This window comes from Ascaphus truei, chromosome 2 (genome assembly GCF_040206685.1).
Source record: "Ascaphus truei isolate aAscTru1 chromosome 2, aAscTru1.hap1, whole genome shotgun sequence".
Classification (NCBI taxonomy): domain Eukaryota; kingdom Metazoa; phylum Chordata; class Amphibia; order Anura; family Ascaphidae; genus Ascaphus; species Ascaphus truei.
This window is the reverse complement of record NC_134484.1, coordinates 390747480-390761257: the sequence shown is the minus strand read 5'-3', so window position 1 is coordinate 390761257 and position 13778 is coordinate 390747480. Positions and strand designations below refer to the sequence as shown.

Below are 13778 nucleotides of genomic sequence, written 5' to 3'. Positions count from 1 at the left end.
TTTGGCATCGCAAAGTGCATAATTAACGTTACTTAGTTATTTTACCTGCACACAAACATACATAATAATAGATAATTGCTGGTATACGTATGCACAGAGCAGTCTCGCTCTCATGCCCATTACTTGGCGCCAACAGGTGAGGCATTTCAAGAAAGGAAGACAGACTGGGCGCCAAGCCAATCACAAATAAAGGGGCTGGCTGGCCGGAGCGCACCTCGCTGGCCAATCAGAAGCAGAGCTGTGCAGAAGGCGTGGCTTGGCGCAAAGTCACTTGTCTCGCAATGTGCCTGCTTTCAGCTCTTGGTGTCGGTGGCGGAGGAGGCAGAGTGATGCGCGCGCCCTGCAGATAGCAGGCACTGCACCACTGCAAAGCACAGAACTGCTGCACTGGAGGTGCGTGTTACTGCTGCTGCCGGGGCATGGTTTTTCACTTTACCTAGTTGCTGCTACCGTGCATATCATTCATTCACTTTGCTACGGCAGGTAAGGGTTGAATGGGTTTTGGGCAGGCGCTTCCTGTTTGCAGAATGATAAGCACGTACTTTAATGTTGGCACAATGATATAACTTGCATACTGTCCGTGAACCTTGGCCAGCGGCTTTGGAGGAAACACGCGATAGTAACATACTGTATAGAAGGTCCTCTGACATGTTCACATCTATCCTGGGTTACATGTTATCTGTCGCAGTGTGATCGTGGAGTGGTGGGGGAGGAGGGGGAGCTCGGTGTAGTGAGAGCAAGATGTTGGGGATACTGGGAAATCCTTGGCTGTCTTCGTTTTATGCTCTCAGTCCCAGGGCGGCCTGTAATATAATTAGTCCCAGGTCGTCTGACACCCTGTATGTTTTCCTTACTTTGTTTATGTATATTTCAGGCCAGATTAATTACATTGGATTATTAGCAGATCTTTTGAAATAAAGTAGGATACTTCGCTTTATCACTTGGGTATTCTTAATGTGTTCAGTGTGTGTGTGTGATCATTGATGGTCTAGTCTGTGATATCAGGGCAGGATTCCTCCTTCCCCTGCAGGGGTTTGTTTTTCTCATGCTAACTCAGACCGGATTTACATTTTTTTTCCCTTTTAGTCACAAAAGGCACCTCCTGATGTGTCCTGTGGGTGTCTGCATCCATATAAGAAATGTCATTCCTTTTTTTCTTTCAAAGGCTCACATAATTATTGAGCCATCAACCGTTATTGGCAGTGTGGGGCATTTGAGTGTTTGATCAAACTTTGTGTGATAAAAGGCTGTCCAATTTAGCATGCACCATTATTGTTTGTATAAAGCAGCAGGTGCAAAACGTTTCAGCAGTAAAGTGTTCACATAAATCTTGAGAAAAATAACCCCATAGTATTGTGGATTTCAGGCCTCTTTAGTACTAAATTTATATTGTAGTAATTTTTTTTTTAATATATGTTTCTTTTAGGTTACAGCACCACTGAGTGACATGCTTTGAAGACACTGCTCTTACTTGGATATATTATATGCATTTCATTTGCTGACATCAAAGTATAAAATGGGTAATGGACTTTCAGAACAAACTCCTATTCTCTCCGGCTTACCTTCTTTCCAAGCTTTTCACATTGTTATCCTGGGCTTGGACTGTGCGGGAAAAACAACTGTTTTATACAGGTTACAATTCAATGAATTTGTGAACACTGTTCCTACCAAAGGATTTAATGCAGAGAAGATTAAAGTGCCGCTGGGTAACTCCAAAACCGTGACTTTCCACTTTTGGGATGTAGGTGGGCAGGAAAAGCTAAGACCTCTTTGGAAGTCATATACAAGGTGCACAGATGGGATTGTATTTGTGGTGGACTCTGTGGACACTGAAAGGATGGAAGAAGCAAAAACTGAACTGTATAAAATCACCAAGATATCAGAGAACCAGGGAGTTCCTGTCCTAATAGTTGCTAACAAACAGGACCTCCGGAACTCCCTGTCTCTATCAGATATTGAGAAGATGTTGGCACTGAATGAGCTGAGTTCATCAACTCCTTGGCATCTACAGCCTACATGTGCAATCATAGGAGATGGACTAAGGGAGGGATTAGAAAAGCTATACGATATGATTATTAAGAGAAGAAAAATTCTCAGGCAGCAGAAGAAGAAGAGATGAACTTTTACTTTAACATTGCATTCTAGTATGTAAAGTAGTTCTGGCGTCAATTTGACGTAAACAGGTCTGTATCAGAAGCCTGGGCTGCCTGGTGTGATACTGTTTAAGCTCCGTTACGTGTTCATTTTCAGTATGCAGCATTTTGCTTGGGAAGTTCTGCAGTTCCAACAACACTTCAAATGTGTCAAGTTTTCACAACCATCAAGAAAACTTAACATGTACGTTAGTGACTGATACAAAATCTAGTCCTCTTGAGTGGTCAGCAACTGTGAATATTTGCTGGGTGTTTGAAATAGCGGATCGTGCCTTTTTAAGAGCAAACTCCTACAATTCAGTATACTAATGCATTTAAGTAGTGGGCAAGTATGGTAATTTCACCAAAAATCAAACCGACTTCTTGAACAAATCTCGACCATAAAAATGAAATGTTAGTTCAAGCCACTATTAGCAAAGTTGTGTGGGAATTGCCCCACAGATCTGGGATAATATACAACATATTAGTCTTTGTAAGGATATGTAGTATACATGCAATGCATGATGGATATATATATATTATTTTTTATGCTCATACATTCATCTGGTTATGTCACAAGAAATGCTGTGCATTCTACACATCAGAATTTGATCCATAGTTGTTAGTTCAGAAATGCAGTCTGCAGGTAGAAAGAATGTCTGATTTCAGTGTTCTATTTCCAAAAATAATCCTCAGTTGTTCAACCCCAACGTTGGCAGCTGCATTTGTCATAATAAAAAAGGTTTGTGCTCTGAATTATGCTACATGAACACAATTTTGACATTTTGAATCCAAAAGTTTTTGTTTTTGGACATAAGACAATAAAAGTTACATCTAGATATATAGAAAAAAGTAGCAAATGAAAGGTGCACCTTTCAAACCTCCACGCTCCACAAAGTATGTAAACCTGTTAGGTCATTGTATGCTTTAGCAGAGTGCTGCTTCCCGATCACTGGTTTTGAATGGAACATTTTTTTTTTTCTGTTTTACACTTGAATTACATGGTGGAACATTCATTTACCTACTGTAATCCTTAGAGTTTCAAACTGCTCTTATAGCAAAGGGAGGCTTATTGAAGGTCCGCTTCAGTGCAGACAATAGCACTAGAATATTAAATTGTGGTATTTTGGTCCTGAAGTAAAACTTGAATGTAGATGGAATTTGTTTTGGATTGCAGTGGAAAGCATTTTATCCGGCGCTACCGTCTAGTCCTGTAACGAGGGTATAAGGACTGTCTGTCCCACTTTCTAGAAAATACTAATGCTCTATTGTGCAATTAACTGGGTCACTATTGGTTTCAGATCCATGTGTGGGTTTATGTGCTTCCCATTCTATCTGGCCTTCAATTCACTGTAATATGTATTTTTAGTGGATTTAACAATGCAGCAAGCAAACCTGGACATTCATGAAGTACACAGAAAATATTTATATATATATATATATATATATATATATATATATATATATATATATATATATATATATATATATATATATATATATATATATATATATATATATATATATATATATATATATATATATATATATATATATAAAAAAAATTTTTTTTTTTTTTTAAAGTCTTGTCTTGAATGAGAGAGAACTTGATAGGCCTCATTCTTGGTGCCACGATACTGCTGTATACCCCTTTTCTATGGACTATTACATTTGATTACCTATTTTAATATTATAACAAACCGTGCACAGATTACCTCTACTGATATCATCCAGCATTGCAGTTTGCATTGGAAATGAGCTCTGCAATCCACCGACATTCATAGTCTGATTGCCATCATCAGAGGATACTGTCTAAACTCCATGCAACTTATTGATTGTGTTTGCACATCTGTTTTATTTGCATAACTGTCACTGTTTTAGAAAGATACCAAACTGCACTTTACCTTTTTTATAAGAATGATTTGGCAGCTGGCTTAATAAACATTTGGTCATTTCAGAAGAGTAAAAGTAGCTTCTGGTGGAACTTCTGTGTGTATTTGTATGTACCTGCATTAGTGACAAGGCTCACTGATTTTTGGTAATTTCTATAAATATAGACATGTGGATATTGTCTTCAGCTTCAATAAACAAAAGGCTAAAGTCCTCCTGACAAAATGTTTTTTTTCCTTGTCTGTTTTCAAAGCTTTTCTCTATGAAACCTCCCCCCTTTAGTTGTTTTTTTCCCCGAGGGGAAAAAAATAAATAATTTAACTGCAACATTTTAAAGAGACAATTGCTCATCGGTTCAAAGGGTACTAATGTCAGACATGTTTGGGTTATTGATGCCTTTATAAAAACCTGACAACAGTGTGTTAAAAAAAATTGTTTGTTAGCATGGTGAATGAGTGAACACTTGCTAGGGGTTTCTTTAGTATATTGCTATGTGTTAGTGTTTGCACAGCCAGAGTCCCTTTCTCTACACTCCCCTTAATGGTATCGACCCTTGTATGGGTGGGGGGTGGTGAGGGTAAGAAATTAATTTAGCAAACTTCACTATTCCCAGGCTGATATGCAACTTATAATTTCTAGATAAACGAGACCTACATTTGTGTGTTTTACACACAGTACCTGGTATCGGCTTTTTATATTGATTAAATAAAAGCTATTGCTACCTCCTGCATCTATAATAAACTATAGGCCGATGATTAAGCCTCTGTGACAGAAGTTGGGCACCACTGAATTAAACTGTTTCATGAAATGGGATGTTAATTTTCCCTTGGTTAAAACTGTAGATTGGGGCTGGTAATGGAGTGACAGGCTTTAGGGCCCATTAACCTGATGTCTAATTGCCACCTAAGCTTGGCTTCGTCTCATTAAGTTTAATTTCCAGAACAATTTTGTACACACTTAGTGGTGCAACTGAATGTTTTTAGGATCCCTTAAAAGGACAGCCTTTCAAACATGGTCTTCATTTATCTCTGATCATCAACCGTGGGCTTGTTTAAGGAATGAACAGCATTTTCTGTAACTTATATAACATTATTTCCTGCATAATATCTGGTATTGTGCAATTAAAGTTACTGTCGGTCCTACATTTTAAAAACTATTAAATGTGTACAGCGGCCATTTTTAAATGGTAAAGGTGTTTAAATGATACTGATTTAATTTTATTGTAATTTCAACAAGTGTCCCCGGGGGAAGGGAGGAAAAAACAAACGCTGGTGTAGAATGTGATATTTAGCCAGAACAACTGACATGTCCAGATATGCGGGGGGTGGGACAAATACCAAATTTGGTGCTAGTGCAAGTAATGTATGGTAGATTACACAACTTTTCAATTTACACAAAATTCAGAGGGTTATTAAAAAAAAAAAATGCAGTTAACCATACTGAGTGCTACAGGCTTTTATGTTGAAATGTTGGCAAATTCATTGGTATTCATTATCGTGGTAAGAAATTATAATTGGTATTTGTTATTGTGGTTTAGTAGGGTTTCTCCCACAGGTTCAGGTGCTGTATATGTAATATTTCTGCCAGAACAAAAGCCCTGATCATAAAAAAAAAAAATTGAGATTAATACAAAGGAATGACCAAACAGATCTTTATTGTAGAACATAGCCTTAAGGATGCCATTCCAAGAGCAGGAATGTGTGGTATCTATGTAGACCATAAGATAGGGTGAAGTTTGTGTACACTATGCACAGCTGGCTGAAACAACTTCAGTGCATGTTAAGACTTTGGTGGAATCCTAGAAATTACAGTATCTGAGGCAAAGATTAACATATCGAATAAGCATCAGGTTACAGTGAATTTATATTTGGTAAAATATTAGGTGTGCAAAAAACACCTCAAACGTATAGACAAATATTTAACAGTACCAGGAGTTAAATTTAGCAAAATCAATCATTCTCATCACACTGAAGTATTAGCAATTCTGCTCAATTGTTGTGAAACAAATATCCATGTCATCAGTCTTTGAATTTTGTGCATCGCTAGTAACCATGATCCAGTGAATTATTTACTTGCAAGTCCATATATGATTTTTTTTTTTTGCGTTTCACTTATATATACATATAATAATTATTGCAAACATATTCCAAGCACATTATAATGAGAAGTAAGGAAAAGAACAACACCATAAAATACATACAATTTAACACAATGAAAAAATATGTAATAAGGTCCCTGCTCTGAAATGTTTACCATCTAAAAAATAATTTTACCCATGGCAAAGATGTGATTTAGTATTAGTATCCTTTTATTTGTAAAATGCCAACGTATTCTGCAGTACAGAGTGACCAACAAAATGACACAAGGACAGACAAATAGATTCAGAAGGGAATGAGGACCCTAATCCTTTATAATAGCAATGGTTGTACTTTTTTTTTTTTTTTTTTTAATTATGAATCCAACTACAGCTAACACTCTTTTATTGTTGGGGGGTGGGGGGATTTCTTTTAGTTCTGATAAACCTTTACCCCATGCAGAGATTTTCTTGTCCAATCTATAAGCGCATTAAGTAACGTCTTTTTAAATATAATTGGAACTCGCAACACTGTTTATATTTTTGTGGAAAGAAGGTTGTGACCTTAACTAATATTTAATTATTCATAAGTATGACATAATTCCCATGAATAATAAAACTCGCATCTCATGTTACACGATGGGTTTCATTTATTCCAGGTATGTCTCTATATATTTAATACACCAAGTATAAAAACTTTAAGTGGAAGGAAATGCAGAATTATAGCCATAGTTAGATTCATGTCGGCGTCTGCCTTTTTAGAATTTTTAAAAAGGAAAGGTTTGTTTCCATGTTTTCTTCAAACAAAAACCATCAAAACCTGTGTTGTAATAGCTTCAATGATTACAATGTTTTCCTTGCAGCCAGGGATTCTGGGTAACGACATGCACATGAGCACATGGTGTCACCTTTTTGCTTCTTATCCCCCTCCCTACCTTACCTTAAGGCCTTGACCCCGCTGCCTACTACAGCGTCCGCTGTGGCGGACGCTGCACGGACGAGAGCCCTCCCCTCAATGGCGCCGTGACCGCTGCGAGGGGGAGCCGCAGCGCTGGGGCGAGAGCTGCTCCTGCTCTCAATAGAATTGAGAGCAGGACTCGCGTCAAGCGATACGGCACGCCCCCCGGCGGTTCAGCCAATGAGGGCGAACCTGCCGGGTGCCGTCATGGCCGCGCCCCCGTCACTCCCCCGCCACGCGCCCCCCCGGTCTCTTTTCCTGCAGTGAGCTGCAGACCAGGTAATCGGCTGCACGCGCTGCCAATCTCGCGGGCGCGCGTTGCAGCGGAGATACCTGGGCCTTAGCCTAACCTTTGACTAACCCTTCCTGGTGCAGGGGCCCAGAAGAAATTCAACTGGGTGATTATGTGGGATTGCACTTTTAAATGACAGTTTGGCAAACATTTTTAATCCATTAAAATGTCTTATGAACCGTTCTATATGCAAATATAATATTCACATAAATTAAGCAACTCTGTAGTTGTTACAAACGCAATCTTTGCACTTTCATTTTTTTCCCAATACATTATCATTAACTTCAATTAAAAAAATAATTGAACTCTGAACTATCTCAATCACACATTTTGTTTTGTTGAAGGCATATGCAAAATGTAGGAAAGAAAAAGACTGCACAAAACGCCCATAGAAGTGCAGTTTTAATAAAAACTACATAAAAAGCATATGGTGTCTCACAAGGTGTCCATAAATAAAGGCCTTCACACTTAAGGGAAAGGGCGGTGCCCAATCGGAGGGTACTGTAATGTCCTATAGTATCCTGATCCTTGTGTTTGTCTGCTGCTGTGTGATCCGTCAGTGCTGCCGATGCAGGCGCTGCTGTGATGTCACCTCCTATGCGATCGATCTCCGCACCAATTTTTAGACAGCCAGAGCGACCAGAACTTCACCTTAGGACTTGGGCTACCAACCAGACTTTAGGGAACACTGCCAGCCCTACATGTTTTGTGAAATCATTCACTTCATCAGGGGTTGCTGGACTCATGCCACTCTCCTTTTATAGTGGAGGTGATTGGGGGTTGTTTCTTAATGTCACTCCCTTGGTAATTGGATGTAAACCAGGTGTATCTTTAAAATAAGAATATTTTAACCCTAACCTGACTTCACAGTGTCCATAGGTGTGACTAAGACTATAATCTCATGGCTGTAAAACCAGTGCAAAATGCAGCATCATATGTTTGAGAAAGCTCATTGAACGTAATTGAAGCTTCTCCTTTGATAAACGTGCAATTCATTTGCACTAATATTTCCCCCCAGATTTGAAGCCATGAAACTTTAGTACATAACTTCTATGCAACCTGTTAGGCTAATTATGTTTTGGTGTTGAATAATATGGAACCTAATCCTGTGAGTGCCCCAAGACATTCCTTACACGTTATAGGGCAAGTAATATAGGGGCCCAATGAAGTACTGAGTACGTCATGCTATAAATGCTCATGCCCAATGGAGCGGTGAACAATGTGGGAACGGAATTGGAGTATCCTCTACTTCTGATCACGTCCTGGGGGCCTTCCCATGACCACATGATCGCTACAGCAATCAAACACATGGCTGAGTGCCAGCACACAAAGGAATGCATGGATTTTTTTCATGATCACATAGTAGTGATGCTGCAGTTTGTACCAGGCTCAAAAGAGAATCACAGATCAATGTCTTAAGTAACCATTATAAGGTTTAGTCTCGCGTTTACAATTAATTTGTACACTACATGAGCTGTACAACATTTGCGGTTGTTGTTGTTTTTTTCCTCAGATGCAGTCATCTTTGATTTGTGTTGTCATTTATGACACTAGAAGGCTGAATATTAAGCTACATAATACTTCTTGCTATAACTGCTACTTGTTCTAAAACATAACTAAGTGCATTTCCTTACTGCTGCTATCTAAAATATACAGGGAAGAAGAATATTGACAAATGAATGGCTTGCACCGTTCCAGAAGAGGCGATAACGAGTTAGGAATGAATCTCAATGCACTTCCGTTTTCCACTGTCATAAATGACATCACAAATTATAGTTGTCTACTCTACCGAGAGGGAAACATGGGTGTCACTAACTTATGTTAAGGTTTTGTATTGTCTATAGTTCCACTAGTGTAGAAATACATTGTTGCCAGTTTCCGGGCCTATATTTTATGTAGGATGTACTCGGCTTTTAATCATCTCATCTGGTGAGTTTTGCACATTTACCTCATTGATGTACATATTTCTGGTTTGATGGATGTTATACATGCAATATAATATTGAGCATTGATATTAGAAGTTGGGGACAATCATTTCTAGCAGCTATTACCCTACAGTATGTGTCATATCTGGGTTAACTCCCCCAGTAGGTAGTTGCTTTGTCTTATTACTGGATTGTTTTTCTTCAGTTTTTGTATGTCTGCAGGTGGTTTTTGCCCAACTTTTCCATCACTTCATGAAACTGAAAGTCCAGCTACTCCATATATAAGATATTGGGAATTGTATAAAAAAAAAATATATATTTTTTTAATTGTGAAACCTGTGTATGTTAGATCCGTGTGCAACACATGTAATCTAAAGCTGGTATATGGAACAATACGTAATTGTAGTCAGTAGCATGCAAGTTGAAATCTGGGTAGTTGGTGAAGGTGGGACTGGGATTACGATCAGAGACGGATAGAAACATAGCAGCAACTAGATTCATAAATGGGAGTTGGTAGCTGCAGAAGAACTGGAACCATTTGGTTGCAGAGGCGAGGACTGTGTAAAAACAGGAAAGATAAAAAGGAACTAATCAGAAATTAAGTATCTGTTGGCCAATGAAATGTCATGTTGCTGTATGGTATTTTTGGTATTTGTGGTATTTTTGTTAGCTGAGGTTTGTAAGTAAAAACTGTTGGCAGGGTAATACCTCTCCACTAACTAAAACAGAGCAATGCTGACTTCAGTTTGAGGCACAGTGACATCAGATCCTAACAGCGTGAGACATGCAAATGCTCAGTGTTTTCAATCCCCACTATACTTTAAAAAGGTGTGGGATTTCTGCCCCACTTAAAGAGGCAATCCAAGTGGCACTTAAAAAAAAAGTATATATATTTGTTTTAATATATGCAGCCTTTGATTACCTTTATTGAAAACTAATTAAGCTGTTGATCTATTCGTTTTCACGTGATCTATCAGCAAAATCCTGCTTCCCAGGGTTCACTAAATGGCTGCCTTTTAGATTCAATCAATCCTTCAGTCAGTATAACTCAGCAGCTACAATGTATTCTTATATTACTGAGGTAACATTATTTACTGTTACAGTTTTCAGCTCAGATTGCTGGGAGCATTGGCAACAAATGATCACAAATAAGAAAGAGTTACAAAGATCTTGCACTGCTGGGGAGGTGTGCTAAAACCTGCTTTAGAAATCAAAGAATGCTCAGTATATTAAAACTCATTAAAAATGCCATTGAGTTGTATTTAAAAAAAAAAAAAAAAAAGGCAGTAAGTATTATCTAATACTACAGAACTGATTTATTTAAAAAAAAAAAAGCTGTGTGTGCTGTGCACGCGCATAGTAAGTGAAACTTCTTTGACTTTTGTCACAGAAATTGACTTATAACGCGCGTGCTCGGCACACGTGTCAGTGTGTCAGTCAGTGAGTATGTATGTGTTTGTTTGTGTGTGTGTCAGTCAGTGTATGTATCTGTACCGGTCAGTGTGTGTATTTGTGTCAGTCATTGTGTGTGTGTGTGTGTGTGTGTGTCAGTGTATGTCTCTCTCTCTCTGTGTTGTGTGAATGTCTCTCTGTGTCGGTCAGTGAGTGTATGTGTGTCAGGCAGTGTGCGTGCGTATGTGTGACAGTCAGTGTGCGTGCGTGTGCGTCAAAGTGTGCATGCGTCAGTGTGTGTGTGTATGTGTTTATTGGCAGCAGTACCAGCATCATGAATGTTGAGTGGGGGGGAAGGAATAGGCACATCATTCAGGGGCGGTGTTCGGTACATCACTGGGGTGTGCGTGCATGTGTCAGTGTGTGCGCGTGCATCAGAGTGTGTGTGTGCGTCAGAGTAAGTGTGTGTGTGTCAGTGTGTATGTGTCAGTCAATGTGTGTATGTGTCAGTCAATGTGTGTATGTCAGTGTGTGTGTGTCTGTCAGTGTATGTGGATCTCTCTGTGTGTACCGTATGTCTCTCTATCTGTGTCCTGCCCCCTCTCTCCTGACTCCCCCCACCCCCGACGGAGCTGCGGACCCGGGGGGCTCAGTCTGAGTTTTCTGAGCAGATACCCCCCCAACCCCCGGTGGCGCGCTCAGGCTCCCCCCTTCCCCACAACCCGGCGGCGCGCTCAAGCTCCCCCCTTCCCCACAACCCGGCAATGCGCTCAAGCTCCCCCCTTCCCCACCCCCCGGTGGCGCGCTCAAACCACCCTATTCCCAGGCTGTTAGGAGCGGCGCCGGCCTCCCTCCTCCTGTCCATCGGCATGGCAGCGGGCGGGGAACGGCGCCGCTGCCAGCCGCTTCTGCGCATGCGTGGCGCGCGGCATGGCAGTGGGCGGGGAACGGCGCTGCTTCTGCGCATGCGTGGCGTGCGGCATGGCAGCGGGCGGCGGAACAGCGGCGCCGTGGCAATTAGGAGCGGCGGCTATCGCCGCCGCATGTGAGCAACTGGGTGTGTGGGAGGGTGAGGGGTGTGTGGGAGGGTGAGGGGTGTGTGGGAGGGTGAGGGGTGCGGCGGCGATTAGGAGCGTCGCCGGCGGCTATCGCCGCCGCCACCACATGTGACAGGCGGCGTGTGAGCGGAGCGGCGTCCATTACGTGACGTCACTTCCATTTCACATTTCGCCCCCCATCTATCCAGTTTTATCCCATCAGAGGTGCCACTAAAGAAGTTTCACTTCAAAAACACAGGATATTGCTTGGAATGCTTAGTTTGACAAAGGGCCATGGCGTCGATATTTCCATTGTTTCCTGCTAATTTCTGCAATAATAGTGAGTTCTTCTGATAATTAAGTGCGTGCTGTGGACAATTTTGATTAGGATTTGTTGACCTCTGGGACGTTATAGGTGGCGCTCCCTTGCCCTACATGCACCGCATAACTGCTGATGACAGATACTTCTGTCTCATTGAAACGCTGTTCCAATTGTGGACTATTCAGTAAAAGTACAAGGGGACGGTCACAAACCTTTCTACATTGGGCACATGATTAAAGGCACAACACACTTTAGTTCTTCTGTCAATGTGGGGGTACATGAGCACAAACATAATACCTGCCACTTATTATATGCAAATATCTTTTTTATAACAAAACATATGTCTGTATTGATTGATATGTGTTTATATTTGCAGAAAATAGAAGTGGTGATACATTCCCTAAATTCCCTGCTGTTCATTGATCTTTAATAATCTTTGACAAACTAAAGGTTCTGAGCTTTAATCAACGGGAGACAGGCATTGTAGTGCTCTTTGGCTCTCATGTACTGGCAGAAATGGGTACGATATGTACATGCCAAAAAAAATAATAGCAGGTACAGTACCTGCTAAATAAGTACAGTTGGAATCTAGTTAAATCTTACATTAGCAGTCATATCATTGTGCTTTTGAATGCTTTGCTATGTAGCTATGTTGTTACAGCTCAGACGCCACTGATTACAGCCAGAGACACTTTACAGAGCTTGCTAAAGAGAGCATGTGACATTTGTTAAACAGTAACTAACACAGTCCAAAGACAAGGAGGGAACTTGACAGGGAGAGAGAAGGACATGAGAGGGTGGATGTCCGGAAAGCTACATTTATAATTGTAGGACTTTATGAAGTAATGAAAACAAAAGAATGTGAGAAACGGATAAAAGGGCTTGGTAGTGGTTGGGTTACAAAGACATTTGTAAAGTCATTGATAAGCCATCTAAACAATGCTGAGAGCTCAAACATAAAAAGAAGAAAGAAGGAGACTTTCCTTCCTACTGAAAAGATAACTATTTGCCAACATGTTACAAAAAGTTAGAGCCTTAAATACATAAAATATAATTGAGTTTAAGAAAATGTGACTTCTTCTTTTTGTAAAGCAATAGTTTACTCTTGAAGAAAATATATCAAACATGGTTGAAACAACTTTATAAGTCGGTGATTGTATTGTTTTGAGCATGCAGCTATTTAACAAATGAAGTGCAGTTTCAAACACAAAAGTTTTAGTATTTCAGAGAATGAAACTAACACAATCCTGAGGTTGGTTGTTTGTTCTCTTTTGTGGTTACAACACCCTCTGATTTTCATAGCCACGGGACTACAGAATGAATCAGCTGCACAGGATGCAACTGCTAGGAGATGATAATGTAAAGTGAAGGTTTGGACTATAAAAAGCCCCGGGGTGGCTATAGTGCTGAGCTATCACAAAAAGATGATTGCTTTCCAAACATGAGCAGGAACTAGGTCATATAATCCATATAGATGCAGTCTATATGCAATTTCATTTTGTGTTATATTAACATTTGTCAATGCTAGATTTTGTATGCCAAATGTTTAGTGTTATGTTTGCTGCTGCCCCATTCCTGGGATAACTACAAACGTTTACAACCCGCAGAGGATTTCCCACTAGGCCTGATAGACCCAGGCCTGGACCTAGGGCTCAAAATTAAAACCTGCACTTATCAGACCTGGCTTGTGGAAGCAGGCAATCGGGTATGGGGCGGACATCATGGCGAAATGTCCCTGTGGCATTTTTGTCACGCC

General features: G+C 40.3%; 1 protein-coding gene across 2 annotated transcripts; it reads left to right on the top strand.

Annotated features, from left to right (window-relative positions):
• Positions 1 to 285: 285 nt before the first annotated feature.
• ARL4A (ARF like GTPase 4A) lies at positions 286 to 3582 on the top strand. 2 transcript variants are annotated; one of them, XM_075587230.1, is made up of 2 exons: positions 286 to 393; positions 1427 to 3582. In XM_075587230.1, the coding sequence occupies exon 2, from the start codon at positions 1517 to 1519 to the stop codon at positions 2117 to 2119; it is 603 nt and encodes a 200-aa protein (XP_075443345.1). In that variant the 5' UTR covers positions 286 to 393; positions 1427 to 1516; the 3' UTR covers positions 2120 to 3582. The 2 variants fall into 2 exon arrangements, with proteins under 2 accessions (XP_075443345.1, XP_075443344.1); XM_075587229.1 differs by having other exon boundaries at positions 290 to 483.
• The last annotated feature ends 10196 nt before the right edge of the window (positions 3583 to 13778 follow it).

What these genes read in the sequence shown, in the direction of transcription:
- ARL4A (XM_075587230.1), top strand. Translation starts at nt 1,517, where the DNA reads ATGGGTAATGGACTTTCAGAACAAACTCCTATTCTCTCCGGCTTACCT.